At 37.9% G+C, this 24,986-nt stretch overlaps 2 protein-coding genes across 5 annotated transcripts in view; one reads left to right on the top strand and one right to left on the bottom strand.

Moving 5' to 3' along the window:
- Nucleotides 1-75: 75 nt before the first annotated feature.
- Nucleotides 76-16,795, top strand: KLHL41 (kelch like family member 41). Its single transcript, XM_032755463.2, has 6 exons — nucleotides 76-1,296; nucleotides 4,973-5,130; nucleotides 5,253-5,360; nucleotides 8,610-8,795; nucleotides 11,338-11,484; nucleotides 16,088-16,795. Exons 1-6 carry the CDS (start codon nucleotides 187-189, stop codon nucleotides 16,197-16,199), a joined length of 1,821 nt encoding a protein of 606 aa, XP_032611354.1. The 5' UTR covers nucleotides 76-186; the 3' UTR covers nucleotides 16,200-16,795.
- FASTKD1 (FAST kinase domains 1) overlaps nucleotides 16,795-24,986 on the bottom strand; it is a 48,319-nt gene continuing 40,127 nt past the window's right edge. For 2 of the 4 annotated variants that reach the window (XM_058441388.1, XM_058441389.1), the window contains 4 exons: nucleotides 22,179-22,317; nucleotides 21,422-21,536; nucleotides 20,350-20,443; nucleotides 16,795-18,275 (listed from right to left, as the gene is read on the bottom strand). In XM_058441388.1, the coding sequence (XP_058297371.1) occupies nucleotides 18,190-18,275; nucleotides 20,350-20,443; nucleotides 21,422-21,536; nucleotides 22,179-22,317 (434 nt within the window). In that variant the 3' untranslated portion in view covers nucleotides 16,795-18,189. Of the gene's footprint in view, nucleotides 18,276-18,379; nucleotides 20,444-21,421; nucleotides 21,537-22,178; nucleotides 22,318-24,986 lie in introns of those variants that run through there. The other 2 variants (XM_058441396.1, XM_032755456.2) reach the window with 1 other exon arrangement.

The raw sequence follows: 24,986 nt of genomic DNA, 5'->3' as shown, positions 1-24,986 counted from the left end.
TCTTTCCAAGCCAGCTCTCCTAAATTCCCGTTGTTAGAGTTGGTATCTATATTTAGCTAGTGGGATTAAATTGCAAAGGCTTCAAGCTGGGCAAAGCACACTGATCTGCCTTTTTACAGCTAGACCTGTGTGCTGCAAGGAGCTGAGGCCTTCAGCGTTCCCTTCCTTACCCAGGTTACTCACAGAATGGATTCCCAGCGGGAACTTGCAGAGGAACTGCGGCTTTACCAATCCACCCTTCTTCAGGATGGTCTAAAAGATCTCCTGGATGAGAAAAAATTCATCGATTGCACCCTAAAAGCAGGTGACAAAAGTCTTCCTTGCCACAGATTGATTTTGTCAGCTTGTAGTCCTTACTTCCGTGAGTACTTTTTATCTGAAATTGATGAGGCGAAAAAAAAGGAGGTAGTGCTAGACAATGTGGATCCTGCTATACTTGATTTAATCATCAAATACCTGTACTCTGCCAGTATTGATCTCAATGACGGAAATGTGCAAGATATTTTTGCATTGGCCAGCCGCTTTCAGATCCCCTCAGTGTTTACTGTCTGCGTTTCTTATCTTCAGAAAAGACTTGCTCCTGGTAACTGCCTAGCCATCCTAAGATTAGGACTTCTTCTTGACTGCCCGAGACTGGCCATTTCTGCCCGTGAATTTGTGTCTGATCGCTTTGTACAGATTTGTAAGGAAGAGGACTTTATGCAACTGTCTCCACAGGAACTGATCTCAGTCATTTCAAATGACAGCCTAAATGTAGAAAAAGAAGAAGCAGTATTTGAGGCAGTGATGAAATGGGTGCGAATAGACAAGGAAAACAGGGTTAAAAACCTTAGTGAAGTGTTTGATTGTATCCGTTTTCGCCTTATGACAGAAAAATATTTTAAGGATCATGTTGAGAAAGATGATATAATTAAAAGCAACCCAGACCTCCAGAAAAAAATCAAAGTTCTAAAAGATGCTTTCGCAGGCAAACTCCCAGAACCTAGCAAAAATGCTGCGAAGACTGGGGCTGGTGAGGTGAATGGTGATGTTGGTGATGAAGATTTACTTCCTGGTTACCTGAATGACATTCCCAGGCATGGAATGTTTGTAAAAGACCTCATCCTCTTGGTTAATGACACAGCCGCAGTGGCTTATGACCCCACGGAAAATGAATGCTACCTTACTGCACTGGCTGAGCAGATTCCCAGAAATCATTCCAGCATCGTTACCCAGCAAAATCAGATATATGTGGTAGGAGGACTATATGTGGATGAAGAAAATAAGGATCAACCTCTACAGTCATACTTCTTCCAGGTAAGAAGGACTTTTTGTATATGTAGTTGCTTAAAGGGAAGGCTGTTACCATCAAGTTAGCCAATTTGTGAATTATTCAGGCTGCTTGCATTTTACTCTAACTGATGTCCTATTCTAGTCCCTTGCACTTTTGCTGTATAGAGGGTTGACAGAAAAATATTTGACTGCTTTGTTAATGTGTAATAAAAAGTTTGGTGAATAATGAGGTTCTAATTCATGTTTAATGACTTAAGATGTTCTTTATACTATTTTACCAAAAATGCCTTGTTTATAGATGATCATGACTGCAATCCCTCAAAGCCAAGTATTTTAGAAAAAACTAAATTGATTTTTTCTTGGCAGAGATGGGCTCTCACTATGTTGCCCTGGCTGGTCTCGAACTCCTGGGCTCAAGCAATCCTCCCAATTTGGCTTCCCAAAGTGCTGGGATTACCGGTGTGAGCCACCGCCCCCTGCTGTAAAAACTAAATTTAATCTTGTATACTCTTACCTATTAAAAATAGTTAATGTCTTTCCCCAAATAGTTTCCCTAAATCAAAGTTCTTATACATTATAAAGAAGTAATAATTGGTCAGATTTTCTTTTTTAATTTTTTTTTTCTTTTTCATCTGCTGGCAGCTCTAAATTGGTCAGATTTTCTACCTTCTTCCAAGTTTCCCTGAACTTCATTTGAAGTTCTTGGAGGTAGCACTTCATCTCTTATTTATGGTTACTGCCTAAAATATAATTTTGTTGAAAATGAAAAAAACTTGTGTACATATTCCACACACTTTGGATTATCTTCTAGGAAAAACTGTCTACACAAAAGTTGCTAATTTGAATTAATTATAGTTAGAAATTTTTATTAGATCACATTTATTTGGATCAGAGATATACTTAGACATTATTAGAACTTAACAATCTGTTTTGTGAAACCACAGAATTTTCCAAGAAAATTAATTCTCCTAAACCAATAGACCCTTAGTTGTTTGAAAGGAATTTGTCTTATATTATCAATGTGTTATACTTTATCAGTTTATGAAGGAGTTGGCTTAACCTTTGTCTTCAATAATGCCAGTACTGAAACTTTATAGCTTACAACTGGCTCAAAAGAGTTTGTTTCGGTCATAGCTAATCATGGCCGGGGCTTATGGGCACTTTAGTTGGAAAGGCCAAAGATAAGCAAGTATATAATGTCATACCACAGTCACAGTATGCTCTCAAAGTGTGTGACATACTTTGCATTCATAAAATACTATTATACCTTTAATCAACTTTTTTTAATCTTGAAAAATGTAGTTGTAATAATACACATTAATCATGTTTCTTAATTTTCAAAGTTCCAGTGAAGAATGTTATAAGTATTGGAATGTGGGCCAGAAAATTTCCCAAGCCCTAATTTTAAAGTCAAGTAAACTTCTAAAAGGGCAAAGTCAACGAAAAAGGCTATAAATACATCCAGGAAGTAAGAATGTTATGAAAACACAGATAGATAGATGACAGACATATAGGTAGATACCTACAAATGACAGATCCACAGAACAGTTGTTGCCATGGAATGATTCTCCAAAATTACTGGAGTTTTAAATTTCATTTCATATTTAATTTATTGAATGTATCTATAACACAGTCCTTTTTACTTTCAAGTGTTCAGTTTAATCTTTATCCTTCTCTTCCAGACTAATAAAACCCTTACTTTTACTGATACAGCTTCTCATTTTTGGTTCAAGAAACCTACTTAATGTACAATAACAATAACAGTTATACAAAGTTGGAAGGTCAACTCCCTCTTACTGCAAATGACTTGCTGCTTTTAAAAGGCACTAATAGAACGGTATGCCAGGATAAAAACACTTCACCATAAAAGAGGGTTGTGGCTCATCAGACAATATTTACATGAGAATTTCAGGTTTTATATTTTTCTGCTTGGTCACATCTATTTAAAATGCATTAATTTAGGAGTAATTTGACCTTTGATTGTATGCTGTAAATAGATTATGAGAATTTTTTACCTTGGTAAGAGAGGTTTTTTTCCCCTACTCATTAATTTGAATTAATGGATTCATCAAATTTTTGAACAGGTCTTAAAAGTAATCTAGGTCCAAACCCTAATTTTAACAATGAGGAAAGTTGAACTCAGAGAAGTTAAATAGCTTGATAGCTCCTCTATAAAAGAGACTGGCAGATAGTCTACTGTTCCATCTGCTAGAGAAGTGCCCTCTAACGGGTAATATGGGAAGGTAGACAGTACTGTACAGTATGAGAGTTAAGCCCACAGATATGGGATTATGATGGCTGCTGTTTCCATTTTTTAAAACCAACTGTGAATGTAGATGGCTTGGATTTGAATATCACCTAAAAGTTCTGTATATTTGGGAAAATTATTTAATCTTCCTGTGCCTCAGTTTCCTCATCTGTAAAATGGGGATGATAGAAATGCCTATCCTGGAGAACTAAATGAGGTTACCTGTGTAAGGCATTTAGTTCAAAGCCTATGACAACAGTCAAAACCCCATAAATGTTCATTATTATTTCTACTATATTACACACCACCTTCATGATCAAAGAATTTCTTTCAAAAGTGAAAACATAAGGGATCAAAATCTAGCTGTTGAAATTAGTGAATGCAAAGCTAACAATGCACATGTGGAGATTAAACTTCTCATGTCATCTAGTCAATTAGTGCTTTGTTTAACTGAGGTTACTAGACCACATATAGATAGGCTTCCACAAACACCCCTGTCTATATCACAGCCATTTGTATGCACATCTATTCTTAGTATCCAATGAAACTGGGTTTTATTCATTTTATTTTTGCAATCTAGAAGTGGTACCAGAGAGAACAACAAATCTGCAACTGTACTCTTGCAGAAAACAGTTTTCTTGTGCCTTAGTGTGCTAAAATGTAAAGTGTAAAATCTTTAAATTACCAAAAGTAAGTGCTGAAACAGATGCCACCATCACCTACCCCAGGGCATGGGCACAAGGAGATTTTCCTCCTTGGGAAAATCTTAAGCTTGCAGAAGTGGTGGTGACCAAAAACGAGCAGTTACTTATTAACATAAATTTAAAAAAAGAGAAGAGTATTTCAAGTGACTCCCAACAACACACTAGGAAATTCACTTTAACACCTGCCTGTATCAGGAATAATAAAGCAAAACACAGAGAACCTAAAATGTTTTTAAAGAAAGAAAAAAAGATATTGCCCAACATCCCAGTTGTCTGTGGACTGAGTGACAGGTCCAGCTGTCCCAGCTGCCGGCATGGGGAGCATGTTAAATATAGCACACAGGGGTCATTCACATTCTTTGACCCTCCCTGCTCTGACAACCTTTCTTTCCCCAGTGTCCTAAAAGTATGAGGATCTCCTGTTTCAAAGCTGAGCAAGGCAATATGGGAGAAAATTTGACAAGAAACCTCACAGTTGTAATTAACCTCCGGTGATTCTATTTTATTTTTCCTTTTCTTGAAGCCTTGGAGATTTTGATATCTTTATCTGGTAGGCCAAGTAGATTTACTCATTCTTCTTAGTAATTATGAGCTACAATATGATACTTTGGGGTTGTAGTTTTATTTACCTGTGAGATATTTGACTACCTCAATGACTTCTAAACAACATATAAAGTATAACTTTTTTTGGTGTACTTGTAATTTTTTTCTAACAGGCTCCACAATCTCTCATATATATTTTTTTCAGCTCGATAGCATAGCATCTGAATGGGTTGGACTTCCACCTCTGCCTTCAGCCAGGTGTCTCTTCGGTCTGGGAGAGGTAGATGATAAAATCTATGTAGTTGCAGGCAAAGACCTTCAAACAGAGGCTTCGCTGGATTCAGTATTATGCTATGATCCTGTGTAAGTTGGCATGATATTCCTGTTCCCTAAGCATTCAACTATATGCATGCCTACAACATATTCATATTTTCAGAACCTGGAATTTACTGAAAGTATATAAATTCTGTCTCGTTTAATTTTAGGGCTGCAAAATGGAACGAAGTAAAAAAACTCCCTATCAAAGTCTACGGCCATAATGTGATTTCACATAAAGGGATGATATATTGTCTAGGAGGAAAGACAGATGACAAGTAAGTACCCTGAAATCTCATGATTTATGTCCAAATGACTTTTTATTAGAAGGATTTCTTCCTCTTTTCTTTTCTTTTTTTTTTTGAGATGGAGCTTCACTCTTGTTGCCCAGGCTGGAGTGCAGTGGTGTGATCTCGGCTCACTGCAACCTCCGCCTCCTGGGTTCAAGCAATTCTCCTGTCTCCGCCTCCTGAGTAGCTGGGATTACAGGCATGCTCCACCACGCCTGGCTAATTTTGTATTTTTAGTAGAGACAGGGTTTCTCCATATTGGTCAGGCTGGTCTTGAACTCCTGACCTCAGGTGATCTGCCCACCTCAGCCTCCCGAAGTGCTAGGATTATAGGCATGAGCCACCGCTCCCAGTCTCTTCCTCTTGTCATTTGGATCTGCACACTAAAATGGGACATGGTTCTCACCTATCATATTGTGAAGGGAAAATCTTAAAATAAAATTTCAAGTCGCTGAAGTAAACATGTAGATACTCAGCATACTGCTAGGAATGAGCCTAATACCCCAATCATAAGCATCCTTACAGTCCAGGCAGCATCTAGGAACATAACCAAGTCCTGTATTTCACTGATTTATAATTGTATTTTACTACATTAAAACCAATGGGTTTTCTTATTCATTTAGCCATAAGTAGATAAAAATTGAAATGTATCTTTAATGTAGTATTTAAAATATATCTTCTAAGACAATTGTGCATAAAAAATATCATGGATTTGTACTTTACACTCATAAGAGGGACTTTAGATAGGTCAGTTTGAAAGAAAAGCGTGGTGATTGAAAAGAGGGAAGTAAAAAAGAGACAAAATAAAAACAAAAAATTAAGGCAGTTATTTCTTCAGCAGTGTTCTTCCACATATTTACTCCCTGACAGAGGTAATATTCAAAATGGCTTCCAACTGTTCAAAACTGAGCTCCCAGTAGCACTCAGTATCTTGTGAGAAAACCAGGATGAGGTTTCATATATAAACCTAACTTGATTTCTAGTCAATTCTCAAGGAACCTATAATCAGGAAAGAGATCTTATAACCCAGAGAGAGGAGAAGTGAGCTCCGAATGCTTCAGAGACAGTCAAACCAGTATAGCCTGTCTAGTAAAATAAGCATTTTCAGTTTAGATGGTGAGAACTAATATTCTGCCCCAGAAAAATCTGCCTGATTTGGCTTGTCATCATTTGCCCAGGCCATTGAATTAATAGTGATGTCCAACCCTGAAAAGGGAGCCAAAATTAAGAATTGTAAGGGCAAAGCAGGAAAGGAGAGTAAAATATGGAAATGTGTTAGATGTCAAGAACTCTATTCTGGAGTTAATGATTATTGGGTATTAGTCAATTTAAATGGTAAATATAGCACAGAAAAGGCGATTTTAAAAAGCAATGGTTTTTAAACATCTACCTGTATTCAAAGATAACATATTCTAAAATTTTTATATCCTCCCTAATCCCAGCTATTCCTATCAAATTTAAAGGAAGGTACATTATATGCTCACCTGGTGCCAGATCTTATTTTGGGCATTTTTCCTGAGTAAATTGAATGGAAAATCACTACTAAAGAGCATTCTGACTTTGGGAACACAGGAACCCTGCCAAATGATTTAAATTGTTTCCTTCAAGTAGCATTAGTAACTAGGAAATTGATATGTCAGTAAGAAGCATACAGTTTTGGCAGTAGGAATATGTCAATCTTGAGAATATGATTAACTAACAACACTGCTTGACAAATGTCAAAGTCAAGAACTTTGAAATGAGTCATTATCTAAAAGTAAGTGCTGGGCTGGGTGCAGTGGCTCATGCCTGTAATCCCAGCACTTTGGGAGGCCGAGGCAGGCAGATCACCTGAGGTCGGAAGTTTGAGACCAGCCTGTCCAACGTGAAGAAACCCCGTCTCTACTAAAAATACAAAATTAACCGGGCGTGGTGGCGTTCACCTGTAATCCCAGCTACTAGAGAGGCTGAGGCAGGAGAATCGCTTGAACCCGGGAGACAGTGAGCTGAGATCACACCACTGCACTCCAGCCTGGGCAATAAGAGCGAAACTCCGTCTCCAAAAATAAATAAATAAATAAATAAATAAATAAATAAATAAAAGTAAGTGCTGAATTGCACCAGTTCCCACTAATGAATTTGAAGAACATGATTTTGGATAATGTTCTTATCAAGAAGTGTTCAAATGATACCAATAGTCAAATATTAGAGGAAATGCTTCTACTCCAGATAACTGGTCTTTTACACAATTTAAAAAATCGTCCTCACAAAAAAGTTGAGGTGTTTTTCATCACTAAATATATACAGTTAATCAATTATTATTTGAAATTCTGAACTCTCATCAAATTATAGATAACTTCAAGAAACCATAAAAAACATACTAAGGGTAGGGCATGGTTGCTCACACCTGTAATCCCAGCACTTTGGGAGGCTGAGGCTGGAGGATCACTTGAGCTCAGGAGTTCGAGACCAGCCTGGCCAACATGGCAAAACCCTGTCTCTACCAAGCATACAAAAAACTAGCTGGGTGCGATGGCGCATGCCTGTGTTCCCAGCTACCTGGGAAGCTGAGATGGGAGGATCACTTGAGCCCTGGATGCAGAGGTTGCAGTGAGCCAAGATCACACCACTGCACTCCAGCCTGGGTGGCAGAGTGAATAATAATTCAGATGAGTCCAGGTCTTTCTGGTAGCATTTAGCATGTAAAACTGTTCTCATGATTCATCAGCTCAGATGATTTGTTGTCTAATCCATAGTCCTAGATTTCTTAAAATGCACTGGTATGTTAGTGCTAATATAAAATAAAATGATAATCATATAAAATTTAAAGTAGGTATATTTGCACCTAATTATTTTTAAGTTAACTGATTCATTCCTAGGATATTCAGATAATTAACTTACCATTTGTTTTTGAGGTGCAATAAAAGGTTTATGATTTTATTTTTTACTCAAATAGAGTAAAAAAACTTCAATTCAATTTAGTAGATACGATTAAAATCAGCTGTGCCTGGGGTTCTAAGCAGCTATCCAGAAGTAAAGGTACCCTATCTTCCAATAGTATAATTAAGTTATAGTTTTGGTCCCCACATTTGGGCTTGTCCTTTGTTTAGTGGCATATGTTCAAATTAAGAATTCTTTGGAGTTTTCTGATCTTCTGCCTTACTACATATTTCTCATGACAAGCAAAGCCAAATTATTAGTGAAGGTGCTGTCAAAAAAAGAAGGTACTAAAAGGAACATTTGTTTTTCTGTTTACAGAAAATGTACAAACAGAGTGTTTATCTTCAACCCCAAAAAAGGAGATTGGAAAGATCTGGCTCCAATGAAAACTCCTCGTTCCATGTTTGGAGTAGCAGTCCATAAAGGCAAAATTGTGATTGCAGGAGGTGTCACTGAAGATGGTCTTTCAGCTTCAGTTGAAGCTTTTGACCTTACAACAAATAAGTGAGTTGCCACATCTTAGTATATAGCATGTGAACAACTATACATTTTAATTGTTAACTTTGGATAAAAAGTAATTTTTCTAATTAGGATGTGGGGAGGGGAGGGTACAGAGCCACAGATTATAAAGGAAGTATTTTCATCTGGGTTTCGTTTGTTGTTACTGGATGTAAATCTCATCTAACATTCTGATGCATTACATGTTTGTAATCTGGAACATATGACCCTTAAGTTAGTATTGTCATGCTCTATTTGTCCTTGTTATTAACTTTGTGAATTTAGAAATGCAAAGGCAATACTTATGAATAATTTTGATTTTTTTATTTTTAAGAGACAAGGTCTGGCTCTGTCACCCAGGCTGGAGTGCAGTGGCACAATCATAGCTCACTGCTGCCTCAAACTCCTAGGCTCAGGTGATCCTCTCGCCTCAGGCTCCTGAGTAGCTAGGACTACACCACTATGCCCAGCTAATTTTTGTTTTTGTTTTTGGTACAGACAGGGTCTCACTATGTTGTGCAGACTGGTCTCAAACTCCTGGCCTCAAATGATCCTCCCACCATGGCCTCCCAAAGTGCTAGGATTATAGGTGTGAGCCAGCACGCCTGGCCCTGAATAATTGTCTATGTGTAGATGGATATACATGTCTCTGTGGAATTATTTGATTTTAAATGTAGTTTCTTTATGAAAAGATCTTCACTTAACTTGTTAATGGTTGACATCTGTAAAGTATGAATGCTTCAGAAGTTTTCATTCCTTTACGCTGTTTACAATTTTATTAAAATTTTCATTTTTAAGCTTTTATTGACTTAATGTGAAAAGATATTTGACAGCTATTCTTCATCTAAAATTGGTCTTTTTAAACTTTTTGAGCTCACACATCTGGATGAGTATATACCTTTTATATTCCTAGTTTAGTAATGAAGAAAAAAGAGAACTATTATTACTTTTTTTAGAAACGTGTACCTGACTACAAAACAGACTTTAGTATCTGAAAATTACAAGGAACTTTTGTGGAACACGATTTAAATTATCATTAAAAATAATGTTTTTGAAGACTGTAATGTGGGTAAACACTCATGATGTAAGTTAAGAAGCAACACACAAAATTGTAAATATCTTCTTAGTTTCATTTATATGTATGGAAGCTTATATGTACATGCTTTTTAAAAAGATGACAAAATTACACCAAATTGTTGCTTGTGATTATGTCTGTAAGGTATGATTATGGAGATATCTGCTTTCTTGTATACCTTTCTGTACTTTCCAGATTTTCTCAAACTTTTTTTTTTTTTTTTTGAGACAGGGTCTTACTGTGTCACACAGGCTGGAGTACAGATTTTCTATAATGTACACATATTATTTTTATAATTAGAAAAAAATCGGCTAATTTTTTGTATTTTTAGTAGAGATGGGGTTTCACCATGTTGGTCAGGCTGGTCTCGAACTCCTCACCTCAGGTGATCCACCCACCTAGGCCTGCCAAACTGCTAGGATTACAGGCATGAGCCACTGTGCCTGGCCTTAGGGTTGCCATATTGAAGGCTTTATATTTAATGAAGTTACATCTTTCAAATATTTTCTAGTAGCAAACTTAGTCATTTACTTTTGGATGCCTGTGCTCCTTGAATTGTTTCCCCCCCTTAAAGACAGGGTTTTGCTCTATCACCCAGGCTAGAATGCAGCAATGCGATCACAGCTCACCACAGCCTTGACCTCAAGGGCTCAAGAGATCCTCCCAAGTAGCTGGGACTATAGGGACATACCACCAGGCCTGGCTCTGTGTGTGTGTGTGTGTGTGTGTGTGTGTGTGTGTGTGTAGACAGTCCATTTTGTTGCCCAGGGGTGTGTGTGTGTGTGTGTGTGTGTGTGTGTGTGTGTGTGTGTGTAGACAGTCCATTTTGTTGTCCAGGCTGGTCTCATACTCCTTGGGCTCAAGCAATCCTCCTGCCTCAGTTTGTGTGTATGTGTGTGTGTGTGTGTGTGTGTGTGTGTGTGTGTGTGTGTGTGTGGAGACAGTCCATTTTGTTGCCCAGGCTGGTCTCATACTCCTTAGGCTCAAGCAATCCTCCTGCCTCAGTCTCCCAAAGTGCTGGGATTACGGGCATGAGCCACCACACCCGGCCGCTACTTGAATATTTATTTTATTTATTTATTTAGATGGAGTCTCACTCTGTTGCCCAGGCTGGAGTGCAGTTGCACAATCTCAGCTCACTGCAACCTCCGCCTCCCAGGTTCAAGTGATTCTCCTGCCTCAGCCTCCCAAATAGCTGAGATTATAAGTGCGTGCCACCGTGCCTGGCTAATTTTTTGTATTTTTGGTAGAGGTGGGGTTTCACTATGTTGGTCGTGCTGGTCTCAAACTCCTGACCTCAGGTGATCTACCCATCTCAGCTTCCCAAAGTGCTGGGATTACAGGCATGAGCCAACACGCCTGGCTGCCTGACCACTACTTGAATTTTTAAATTATTATTTCCTATAATAGTTCAGTAAGTACATCTGGCATTTTGTTAAGTTTTACATTGACTATATTTTTAATGATACCTAGATGGGATGTAATGACCGAATTTCCCCAAGAAAGAAGCTCCATCAGTTTGGTCAGCCTGGCTGGATCTCTGTATGCAATTGGTGGTTTTGCTATGATTCAACTGGAATCTAAAGAATTTGCACCCACTGAAGTCAATGACATATGGAAGTAAGTTCTCATCACTTCAATTTTCAGAATCACATATTAAATCAGATGACTGATAAACTATTTTGTAGTAAATAATAAGCCAGATTTTCCCAACATGCAAGCTACTTCTTGGTAGTAGACTAAACACTTCAAACCTAATTGAACTTTTGTACATGCCACTTACTTGAACAAGTATCTACTTCTAGTTAGCTCTGAGCCTGGGAAAGAAATTATCTGGGCCTGTTTCTTACCGTAAAATGAGAGTTGGACCTTTGATACTCTCAGCTTCATTCCAGCTCTAAGAGTATAATGCTGTAGGCATCCAGTAGAGTGAAAGCCTCTTTGCTCCAGAGTAGTTTATTTCCTAACAAAACAGAGTTCTAAAAAACAATGTATGTTTTTTACTTTTTTATTTTTATTTTTTTGAGACAGAGTTCCTGTCGCCCAGGCTGGAGTACAATGGTGGGATCTCAGCTCTCACTGCAACCTCGGCCTCCGGGGTTCAAGTGATTCTCCTGCCTCAGCCTCCCAAGTAGCTGGGATTACAGGCATATGCCACCATGCCCAGCTAATTTTTATATTTTTAGTAGAGATGGCGTTTCGCCATGTTGGCCAGGCTGGTCTCGAACTCCTGACCTCAGGTGATCCACCAGCCTCAATCTCCCAAAGTGCTAGGATTACAGGCGTGAGCCACGTGCCCGGCCTAAAGAAACATTTAACCTCTTGAGCTGTCCACTACACTTCATTAGTTCTGTTTTCAATCTAATTTAAACAGCCTTCCAATTTTTGAGGATTCAGCTAACAAATACTTTTTTAAAATGAAAAAAGTCAAAATAGCAATCCATTTTACCTGCCTGGAGGTGCCAGGCAGTTCTAAGTATGACACTTGAAATTGTTACTCAATTGAACATTTTAGTAAGGCTATTAAAAAAAAAAGTATGTTTTTATTTTATTTTGAGCTGAGATCGCGCCACTGCATTCCAGCCTCAGCAACAGAGCGAGTCTTAAAAGAAAAAAAAAAGAAAGAAAGAAACACAGAATCCCAGACCCTACTGAATGAGAATCTGTATTTTTTAACAAGATTCTCAGGTGAATTGTTTGCACATTTAAGTTTATAAGTACAGCTTTGGAAGAGTGCCATTTATACTTAATCTGTGAAGGCATACCACTAAGCCTGAGGGTGAAAAGTGGGTATTATTTGTTCTATACCTTAACCAGCAGATGCTTTATTCCCAGATGCTGAACTAAAAAGGCTGAAAAGCTGGTACCTTAACCAAACAATGATTTGTGCATTAGACATCATTTCCCCATGTTGTAATATTAACTAGCTGTGTAGAGGGCAAGAAAAAAAGTGGCTATGCAAGGAAATTAACTATTATCCCTCCTCCCCCCAAAAAAGAGGGAGGAAGAGAAAAAAAAATGAGATTTCCATGGAGCAAAGAGGCTAGAATTAGCAAGACAGTGAGCTGGGGAAAAGCTGAAAGCAGTAGGAAAAAAGGATGAACTAATGAAGGCTGGGAAGGTTAGGGTTTTTTGGAAAACAGGGCCAGGTACCAAATATATAAATGGGCAGTGATTCTCAACCCTAGCTGTATGTTACAATCATCTGGGATGCTTTTAAAATATACCAGTGTCTGGGCCTTAACACAGACCAATTATATCAAAATTTCTGGAGGAAGAGTTTAGCATCCCTAGTTCCTAAAACCTCCCCAGATTATATATATAATTTTTTTTTTTTTTTTTTTTTTTTTGGTGAGACAGAGTCTCACTCTGTCACCCAGGCTGTAGTGCAGTGGTACGATCTTGGCTCATTGCAACCTCCAGCTCCTAGGTTCAAGCGATTCTCCTGCCTCAGCCTCTGGAGTAGCTGGGACTACAGGTGTGCACCACCATGCCCGGCTAATTTTTGTATTTTTAGTAGAGATGGGGTTTCACCATATTGGCCAGGCTGGTCTTGAACTCCTGACCTCAGGTGATCCACCCACCTCAGCCTCCCACAGTGCTGGGAATACAGGCGTCAGCCACCGAGCCCGGCCCCAGATGATTCTAATCAGCAGCCAGGGTTGAGAAACACTGATATTAAGTAATTGTGCTGTCAATCAGTGAGACCTCCCTGAAGCCCTCCTGGTTCCTAAGGGTTATCAAAAGCCATGCTGCCCCTGCAGGGAAAAGTTACAGGCAGCAAAAGAAAGTACAGAATCTCCTGCTATAGAAGTGGCCCTGACATTGTTTAGGGAATCTAAAAGAGGGATCCTCTCTGATTGTGGTTTATTTTGCAATTAGAGCAGTGGTTCCCAAAGTTGCCTGCACATTTGAATCACCAGGGTGCTTCAAAAAATACTAACACCTCTGTCTCACTCATATTGACTGTGATTTAATTGGTCTGAAGTATGGCCTGGGCTTTGGAAATTTTAAAAGATCCCTGGATGTTTCTATATGTGTAGACAAGTTTGGGAACCACTGGATTGGGTAAAGAGAAGAGGGGGGCATTCATCATTGTCTGCTTGGCTATTCTGAGACTGGTATTTCCTAATTTGGGGTAGGATCTGGAGCATGATTCTCAAACTTTGCTGCATATTAGAAACACTGGGAGCTTTAAAAAATCCTGATGCCCAGGCCACCCTTCATACCAATTAACTCAATCTGAGAGTAGGACCTAGGCATCAGTATCTTTAACATCTCCAGATGGTTCTATTGGCAATTAAGTTTGAGAACCTGTCATCTACTACAGTGGTTCCCAAAGCAGCATCAGCATCACCTGGGTACTTATCAGAAAGGCAGATTCTCAGGTCTCACTTCAAATCTGTTGAATTAGAAACTCTGGGGGTGATAGGGCCAGCGATCTGTGTTTTCGCAAACCCTCCAGGTGACTTAGAAGTGTGTTAAAGTTGAAGGCCGCCGATCTAGAGAAACATGGCTGCCGATTTGCCCTCAATTTCCTAGTGAACCTCTCTAACCACACATGCAGAGGTGAAAACTCAGTATACCACATTCTCAACATAGACCCTCTTACTATGATATGTAAAAAAAAATTCCATTCTTGTATTTTTTTGTTGAAATCATTCCATTATTTAGGATTGACCAAGGTGAAAGTAAATATAACTGCCAGGAAGCAAACATTTTTAAACCTCATTTAACTTTAACCTCATATTGTTTAAATGTGGTCACTTTCTTCAGGTCATTTAAAACTATTTTTTATCTCTTAATTTGTTGCCCTGAATTTTATGTAATTAAGGTTATTCCCTTTATTAGTAGCAAAATATTTTTTGTATGCTTTCCTCTACATAAAAATCAGTGCATGGTATAATTGTTGAGAATTAATTTGGAACATTGATGAAATTAAGTCAGTGCATATCTTATGTAGGTACAAGCTAATTTTAATAATTATTTTAAATCTCCCTCATTCATCACAGAATGATTTGGGGTAAATCTTTTTCTTTTTTTTTTTTTTTTTTCTGAGACAGAGTCTTGCTGTGTTGCCCAGGCTGGAGTGCAGTGGTGCAATCTTGACTCACTGCAACCTCCGCCTCCCGGGTTCAAGCAATTCTCTTGCCTCAGCCTCCGGAGTAGCTAGGATAACAGGTATACGCTACCATGCCTGGCTGATTTTTATATTTTTAGTAGAGACGGGGTTTTGCCATATTGGCCAGGCTGGTCTCAAACTCCTGACCTCAGGTGATCCGCCCCCCTCGGCCTCCCAAAGTGCTGGGATCACAGGCATGAGCCACCACACCTGGCTGATTTGGGGTTGTCTTGTGCCAAGTCTTGACAATTTGTGGAGAGATAGTAATATATTATTTGTCCTCAGATGCCTTTGGGGCTTGAGGACATTGATATGGGGGGGGGATTAAAATGGAGTGATAATTGCTATAATACCATATAAAGGATGATATGAGAAACAAAGAGAAAGCAACAAACTGTGCTTAAGGAAGGTGAGAAAGGTTTCAGAGAGAAGGCAGCATTTAGAAGCTTCCCACACAAAGAAAACATTCCAGGCACCAGGCAGAGCAGACAGGTTCAGCACACATGGTACAAGGGAATTCAAGTTGTCTGTATCTTTATAACCTTGAATATTCAGAGATGAAGACCAGTTCTTACCTAAGTCAAGTGCGAAGTCTAAGAGTAGTCCTCAAACATAACAATAAAGGGGAAGGGGAACAAATTTTCATAAAGTGACTGCTGTGTATCAGGTGCCATGCTAGGCACTAGTGTATAGGAACAATTGAAGGCATAATTAAGTCTACCGATAGTCCCTGCTCTTCCCCAGTTCTTTCTCTTAAGCAAGAGTCTGCTTACTTTGACTCAGCGACCAGCCATCTTCATCAGTTCAAAGGTGAATGTTTAACTGCTTAGCTATTTATTCCTCTTCTCTGCAGTCTTTGATTCCCAGAGAATGCTGAACTGCCTAGGCATCCAGATTAAATACTGTGGCAGTAGTTCAGGCACATGCTCATCCAGACAATGCATATTTGGGAGATATTTAAGTTCTGTTCTACCAGGCAGGTCCATCTTCCTCTGGGTAAGAGCCACTAGGGATTTTTCAAAGATCCACATTTGTATTCTGAGCACAGGGAAACCTATGGAACTAAAGCTGCTTATTGATTACTTTTTTTTCCTCCATCAGGTATGAAGATGATAAAAAGGAATGGGCTGGGATGTTGAAGGAAATACGTTATGCTTCAGGAGCTAGTTGCCTAGCAACACGTTTAAATCTCTTCAAACTGTCTAAACTGTGAACAAGGTGACAAAACATAATAGATTGGGAGGTGGTTTGTTTGGTGAATGGGGCTTTAATTTATTCTGTTTTTTAAAAGCTTGTACAGACACTCATGTAGAAATTATTCAGGAAGTTATTGTCTAAGAGATGAGCGGTAGGTAACAAAACCTCGGTCATTTGACTCTTCAATGTAATGATCACAGCTTAAAACCATTTTCTAATAATAAATTAAATATTCAGTTGAACAAATTATTTTGTGAATCTGTTTCACTCAATGGATTGTAAAGCAGGCTCCTAAATTTGAGTTGTTTGCTAATCATTTCACTTGCATCATTAGGGTATCCTTACACTGATTTTCTATTACAATTGGAAGTGGAGAATATGTGCACCTACACTAAAAAAATGTTTAAAATATCAAAAACCTCTCCTCGTGCTTCAAAATGACAGGAATCCTGTGCATTATACTAAGAATTACATACCATAAGATGACTTCAGAAATGCTACTTCAGAAGTGTAATAAATGGATGGGGAGATCATTTGATGAGGAAAAGTCTCTTGTAAGTAAAAGTAGTCAAATTCAAATGGCCTTTTCTCTCCATTCTTTTTGCGACACTGGCATATTATTTGTGGTTTCCAAATCAAACTTTAAAAATTTTAATTTAAAACCAGTTAATCACAGTCTTCAAGCCATTAACTACAGCATCTGTGGCAGGAGGGTGAGGGAGCACCCTCAGGAAATGGATTGATTCTTTAAACTGCTGGGGCAGAAGTTGGGGTCAGTGGGTGATATGGAGGAGGAAGTGTATTCACACTCCATGAAAGGGCTACCTATTTGCTAAATTTCTGACAGCAAGGAAGGTAACTGTATTATTTCATTTTCTGGGATGTGATATCCTCCATTCACTGTTCCTTCTTAGTGCATATAGTAAGTTGACTCCTCAATCTGCTCATAACCATCACATTCAACTCTGTGCAAGTCATCAATTAATCATCACTTTTAGCCACACACCAACTTATGAGTCTCACATAGATTTCATAGACATATATTTGACTTCTATCCTTACCCGTATTATTTTCTGAAAAACCTGACTTGGGACTAATTTGGAACGTTCATGATTATTTGTCAAGGAGTTGCATAAAGAACAGATCTAAGTGTCCATACACTTTTTTTCTCTACCATAAATACAGAAATATATTTAACAGAAACAAGTTTTATTTTGGGTATTTAAAGTAGAATCCTGATTACTTTTCTATATTGAAAAATACTTTTCTTAATTATAGCATGAATACGGAATCAAGAAATTCCCAGTGGAAAATCCTACAGGTTCTTCAACAAATAAACTGTTAGGAAGAGGAAGGGGCACTTATAAAGACAGACTCAAAAGGGTGGAGGAAGAGGGGGCCACAGGGATTATGGTGTCCAGAAATGTACATCTGGGTGATAAAATTGTTAAGAAATACTTACTATAAAATCAGGATTGAGGTTACTTTTGGGGAGAGAATGCCAATCTACGTAGATGTAAAATTAAGTTGTAAAAATAATGGTTCTTGCAGGGTTTGAGGATGATGATGTTCTGGAATCAGATATGGGTGATGGTTGCACAAATATATTAAAAACCACTGAATTATACACTTTTAAAGGGTGAATTTTATAGTATGGGATTTATATCTCAATAAAAAAATGCTTTTGTTTATAACAATCTAAGTTATTTAGATAGAAAAATCATCAATCAAAAATATAAGCATATCTATATAAAGAAAACCATTTGAATCAGATAGCCTAGAGCAAGGGTCCCCAACTGGGCCACACAGCAAGAGGTGAGCAGTGGGCAGGCAAGTGAGCATTACCACTTGAGCTCCACCTCCTGTCAGATCAGCAGCTACGTTAGATTCTCATAGGGGGACCAACCCTATTGTGAACTATACACGCGAGGGAACTAAGTTGCATGCTCCTTATGAGAATCTAAGTAATGCCTGATGATCTGAGGTGGAACAGTTTCATCCTGAAATCATACCATCCCCCAACTGCTGTCTGTTGAAGAACTGTCTTCCGCAAAAATGGTCCCTGATGCCAAAAAGGTTGAGGACTGCTGGCCTAGAGAGAGTAGGAGATGTGACAGGTAAAAAGTTAGATCATGTGTAACAACTAGTGAAAGTATACCAGGGTTATTCAATCAAGATTTCCATGTACCACAAGTATATAATGACGAAATTTTTAATTATTTATATCCAAAGGAAACCCTTTATAACCCTCATCAGCCTAATCATTTTATTCTAAAGTTGCATAGTAAAGTATTTTAACCTATTCAAGGGTTTAGTTTTTGTTATCACTTGCTTGAGAAACAGAACACATTTCATGGAAATTAAACACTGAATTTAGCATTTCCACTAATATAAGTATGAGGAAATTCAGAAAGCGGAAGAGACAATGAGACATCTTTCACTTATTATTCTGATTTTGTTTTTCACAAAACGTTTTGTGAAGTTAATATTCCACAAAATCATTAAGCATTGGAGTTCAAATCATGCAAAGTCATTGGATATTTTAAACATGTATTTCAACTAAGCCTAAGCCAAATATCAGTGAAGCAAATTACATGCAAGACACATATTTTAAAGCTATGCTTATGATTGAAGGCACTCCAGCTACCAACTTATTTTGAGATAGTGTGAATTGACAGGGTCATGGAGTCAGAAGATAGCCACGTTTCAGATGGTCAATTACCTCCACCACCACCAGGTGGCCTAAGTGAGAGTAGTTAGGCTGTGGCCTGCTGAGCACAAAACCATCACTCTCAGAGGAAGGGTGGGGGATTATATCACATAGTAGGCCCTTAGTAACCATTTTATTGAATAAATGTGTTGTAAGACAGGGAAAAGCCATTATTCCCTCAACGTGTAGGATTACACCAGGTCAAGATTGGTCCACTCAGCTACTACCCCATTTCTTTGCTTCCATTTAGGAGAAAACGTATCTCCTCTCATTTTCTCTTGAACCAGTCAGGCTTTCACATGCACCACTTCAAAACGACTATTTTCAAAGTACTAATGATTTTCATGTTGCTAAATTTAATAGCCATTTCCCATTTCTCATCTTTCCTGACCTATCAGCAGCATCTGATACAACTACTCACCTCCCCCTTGAAATGCTTTATCCACTTGGCTTCTAGGAAGTATTACTACCTTCCTTCCTCCTACCTCATTGGCCATCCCTGCTCAGTATCCTTTCCTGATTCCTCCTCTTCCTCTTAATCTTTTAATGTTGGAGCACCTGAAAACTCAGTCCTCAGACCTCTCCTCCATTCACACTCTTCTCTGATCTCATTTTAAGCGATTTCATCTACTCTCACGGCATTGAATACTGCTGACATTTATACATTTATATCTGGGGCCTGGGCCTCTTCCCTGACCTCCAAGCTCATTTACTGAATTCTCTATTTGATATATCCACTTAGATGTTTAAAAGACATCACAAACTCAACATATCTAAAACAAACTTGTGATCAACCCCCACCACCTGCCCCCTCATCTTGCTCTTCCTGTAGACTATCCCCATCTTAGTTAATGCTAATGACATCCTCTTAGTTGCTTAGGACAAAAACTTAGAATTATCCTTGACTCCTATTTCTCTCATACCTTATATCCAATCAGTGAGCAAATTCGGTTGCCTTTATCTTCAAAATACATCCAAAAAATCTGACTACTTCTCATTACCTCCACTGCTACCACTCTCTCCAAGCCACCATCCATTCTTGTCTGGATTATTGCAATGACCTCATAGAGTTTTCTTTCTTACACATTTGCCTCATCATAGTCTTTTCTTATCTCAACAAGGTAGCCAAAGTAACGCAGTTAAAATGTGAGTTCATATCATTCCTTTCTTGAAACCCTCCAATGGCTTCTCATCTCACTCAGAGTAGCCAAGAGGTTGTATTTGACCTCTTGGTCAAATGACAGAGCCAGAGTGTATCTTTTCTCTTATACACTCCCACCCCACTCCCCACTTGTTCTGCTCCAGCCACACTGGATCCTTTGTTATTCTCAAACATGCCAGGCATGTTCCCACCTTAGGACATTTGTACCTATTTTTTAATTGAGACAGGCCACTTTTTTAAAATAAGTCCAAATGTAACACATGATAACATTCATTTTAAATAAAAACTACAAACATGACTTGACTTCTCCAAATATACGTTCTCTCAGGTAGTCCATCCGAGCATCCTTTGTTGACAGTGCCATAGAGTTCCATTCAAACTGAGAAATCTGAAAATAAGTAATGTAGTTTGAACGAAAGTTTTAAAGCAACAACAAAAAACATCGAGGAAGACATATAAGCACTACTGATCAAAGCTGTAGGAATCCTATGAAATTAGTTTACATAAGGATAGCCTGTGAACCTTTATTGGAAGCCAAGTGGTTCCTTCTGACATTGCCTAGAATACTTTTTTCTGGCCGGGTGCGGTGGCTCACACCTGTAATCCCAGCACTTTGGGAGGCCGAGGCGGGTGGATCACGAGGTCAGGAGATCGAGACCACCCTGGCTAGAACGGTGAAACCCCGTCTCTACTAAAAATACAAAAAATTAGCTGGGCAAGGTGGCGGGCACTTGTAATCCCAGCTACGTGGGAGGCTGAGGCAGGAGAATGGCGTGAACCCCAGGGGGCGGAGCCTGCAGTGAGCCGAGATCGCACCACTGCACTCCAGCCTGGGCAACAGTGAGACTTCGTCTCAAAAAAAAAAAAAAAAAAAAAAAAAGAATACTTTTTTCTGCTCTTTCATCCTCCTTTTCCTACAATACCAATGATGGACATTTTTTCCCCACATAGTCTTCTATATTCATACCTAGTTGTTTCCTCTGATAACTCTATCCATCTCTACAGTGCCTCTCTCCTTTGTAAGATATAGAAATCATAAGATATAGATATTCTAAAGACAATAAAATAAAGACAACTTTTATTTATTTATTTTTATGAGACAGGGTCTTGCTCTGTCACCCAGGCTGGAGTGCAGTGGGATGATCATGGCTCACTGCAGCCTCAATCTCCTAGGATCAAGCAATCCTCCCACCTCAGCCACCCAAGTAGCTACAGGCATGAGCTATTGTACATGGCCTGTATGAGTGATACATTTCAAAAAATATATTTAAAAAGGTAATTCTGGAACTTTCACATTAAAAGGAAGCACATGTATGGCTAGTGTCTCTGGGCTTTTTAGAGGCTGAATTACATGAGTATTTCATACCTGAATTACACGATACCCCAGAATTTCCAAATGTCGTTTTTTCATAGCAGATTTTCCTTTCATGTGAGGGATATTTCTACAAAGTGCTTTTGCATCCAAAAATTCCAAAGCAATCCTACATAAGATAAAAATATTTACTTCTAAAATCAAAATAAGAAACAATAATTACAAGCTTTTCAGAAACAAGATTGCATCTTTATAAACTAACAAAAGCCAATGAATATAAATGAGTATATCAAGTTATGTTTCTACTAAGAAATTAGTAATTGATGACAAACCTATTTACACAAAATTATTGTAAATATTTGTCTGCTTTCATCCATTTTTTTTGTCCAAAATATATTTACACATGCCTACTATATGTAAACCACTGTGAGGGGTACAAATATGAAGCAACACAGCTTATAGTCTAACAGAGAACACATGATGTATAGTAAGTTACTGTAATGCAGTATAGGAAGTGGCTAAGTGCTATGAGAAAAGTAGAGAGGTATGGGAGCGCAAAAGAAGATACTATTTTACTTCTAGTTGAGGACAATTCTTTTAGCACTTTAGTTAGGGAGATTGCTAGGCTTTGGACAGAAGAAGGGAGAACATTAAAGCAGAAAGGACAGGAAAAGGAAAGTTACAAAGGTGGAATGCATGACATATGAGGAACAGATTCCACTACCTTTAATCCTTGATCATTGACTTCAGTATAGTACACCAAATTTAACATTTAGATATTAATACAATCTAAAACTAAGAAACAAATTACCTTTCAGCTCCTGGTGGCAGCCTTGATCCAACTATTTCCATATTTGATTCCGATGGCATTTCTGGTAGTTGTCCCAATGCTATATTATGGCTTCCATATGGAAGAGGTTTTTTTCTTTTATCCAAGATACACTCAAAATCTTAAGGAAGCATAGAAACTGGTAGTATGAATTAGGTAAAGTTTTACAGATAAAAGTTTAAGATATATTTGAAATATATATGCATATATTTGTACACATACACACTCACAGAAGAATGATGAACCTGTCAAATTATCCAAGTTATTTTTATAAGATCTGGTCCAATGGCACCTCTCTTTGGAAATCAATCAATCAAAAAATCAACCAGAAGAATTACAAAACAATATTAAGTACTGGGCTACATTTAGCACTGGGCTAGGCCAAATCACATTAAAGAGTTTCAATCTCTTTAAGGCTCTTGATTACATTTGGAGAAAGCTAAACCAACTCATCTGAAAATTAATAAAGAAAAAGACTCAAGCATTTATCCTGTCTTTTCTACATGAATTGTACATAAGGGTAACTAAACAGTTGGTATGGGAAAGTCCTTTTTAGACAAATTCCAGCTAATAAATGTAGAAGGCATGATAGATGTAGAATATCGCTACTTTACCACCCCTCTGAATGATGGATTTAGGCAATGAGTGATCATTAATAACTGCTAAAATCAGCAGGTGAAAAGATGACAGGGGAACTTTCCGTTGAATGAATCAGCTGACAACATACAAACCCACTGATGAGTCTTAATATATAAAAGACAACCAGGCCAGGCACAGTGGCTCACACCTGTAATCCCAGCATTTTGGGAGGCCGAGGCAGGCAGATTGCTTGAGCTCAGGAGTTCCAGACCAGCCTGGGCAACATGGCAAAACCCAATCTCTACAAAAAATTTAAAAAATAAGCCAGGTGTAGTGGTAGCTACTCAGGCTGAGGAGGCTGAGGTGGGTGGATCCCTTGAACCTAGGAGGTCAAGGTTGCAGTAAGCCATGCTTGTGCCACTGCACCTCAGCCTGGGCAACAGAGCCAGACTCTGTCTAAACAAAAAAAAAAAAGAAAAAAGAAAAGAAAGAAAAAGAAAAAGACAACCAGCCTTGTGTGCCTCCTGAGAGGATGCAAAAAGAAGTACAAGCCACTTATGAAGTTTCTGGCCAAAAAGAAAAACCTAAAAAAAATCCTAAAATCTAATCAAGTCTCTAGATATCACTAATGGTTTACAGCAAACCCAGGTTTACAGTAAAAACATTAAAAACTATTAGATGACATATTAAATGTTATCACAGGGTTGCAATTAGAAAAGTTTGAAATGTGGAAAAAAAAACTTATTCTCAAATTTTAAGTTAATAAAAGGAGAAGTAGGAAAGGAAAAGTTGAACCAAAAACTGCAAACCAACCAAGTGGAATGTTAAGATCCCAATTTGGACAAATAAACTATAAAATAAACATAAAAGACACTTAAAACAGGAAAAGCTAAGGTATAGGGGTGCAGTGCATGAGACGTATGAGGAATAGTTTCCACTACCTTCAATCCTTCATCATTGAGTTCATTATAGTAGGCCAAATCTAACATTTTGATAAAATGTTAAGTTTTATCTAAAATTTCCCATATCTCTCTACTTATGTTAAATTTCCCATAATTCTACTACCTTCAATCCTTGATCATTGAGTTCATTATAGTATGCCAAATCTAACATTTCGATAAAATGTTAAGTTTTATCTAAAATTTCCCATATCTCCCTACTTATGTTACATTTCCTGTAATTCCCATAAATGTTAAATTTTATCTAAAATTTCCCATATCTCTCTACTTATGTTACATTTCCCATAATTCTACTACCTTCAATCCTTGATCATTGAGTTCATTATAGTATGCCAAATCTAATATTTTGATAAAATTTTAAATTTTATCTAAAATGTCCCATCTCCCTACTTATGCTAAATTTCCCATACTGCTGAACATTTCTTAAAAGATATTAAGAAATTATTATTAATGGTTATAGGATGATAAAGATGATATTGTTGTTATGTTTTTAAAATTATTCTTATCTTTTAAATATACTTCCTGAAATGATGTCTGTGATTTGAAAAGAATCAGATGGAACTCTGGTGAAAAACTAAGGCACTGAACCATCTTTAAGTTAATTATGAAACACGAAATATATAGAATTCATTAAGAGAATGAATTCTAGAGCCAGAATGCCAAGCTCAAATCCTGGCTCTGTCATTTGCCAGGTATAGTCTCCTCATCTGCAAATAATTTACATACTTCAGAGGGATATAAGTTTACTATACACATACACACACACAAGTACTTATGAAGTACTTAAAATGGTGTCTAACACATAATAAGCATTATATAAAGATAAATCTATTATTGTTGTTATATGAAATTGCAGCATTGTTTGACAGATGGACATACCAGCAAAAAAATCTTACAGATTGATTAAATCATAGCATACTCAATGAAATATGCAGTAACTAAAAAAGATGTTGTATAAGCATATCTGTTGGCATAGAAAAATATTCACAACATATAAAGTTATAAACTGCTATGATCTGAATATGTCCCCCAAAATTCGTATGTTGAAACATAATCATCAATGTGTTAATAATAATAGTGGGACCTTAGGCCAGGCGTGGTAGCTCACACCTGTTATCCTAGCACTTTAGGAGGCAGAGGCAGGAGGATTGCTTGAGCTCAGGAGTTTAAGACCAGCCTGTGCAACATGGTGAAACCCCATCTCTACAAAAAACACAAAAATTAGCCTGATGTGGTGGTGTGTGCCTGTAGA

Source organism: Hylobates moloch, unplaced genomic scaffold (assembly GCF_009828535.3).
Source record: "Hylobates moloch isolate HMO894 unplaced genomic scaffold, HMol_V3 SCAFFOLD_1, whole genome shotgun sequence".
In the NCBI taxonomy this organism is placed as follows: Eukaryota; Metazoa; Chordata; class Mammalia; order Primates; family Hylobatidae; genus Hylobates; species Hylobates moloch.
This window is presented reverse-complemented; position numbering and strand designations above follow the sequence as displayed.

Bases quoted from the DNA above. Each gene is read 5' to 3' on its own strand.
- KLHL41 (XM_032755463.2), top strand. From the start codon at position 187: ATGGATTCCCAGCGGGAACTTGCAGAGGAACTGCGGCTTTACCAATCC. The intron at 1,297-4,972 runs GTAAGAAGGACT...TATTTTTTTCAG, and splicing joins TACAGTCATACTTCTTCCAG to CTCGATAGCATAGCATCTGA. The intron at 5,131-5,252 runs GTAAGTTGGCAT...GTTTAATTTTAG, and splicing joins GTATTATGCTATGATCCTGT to GGCTGCAAAATGGAACGAAG.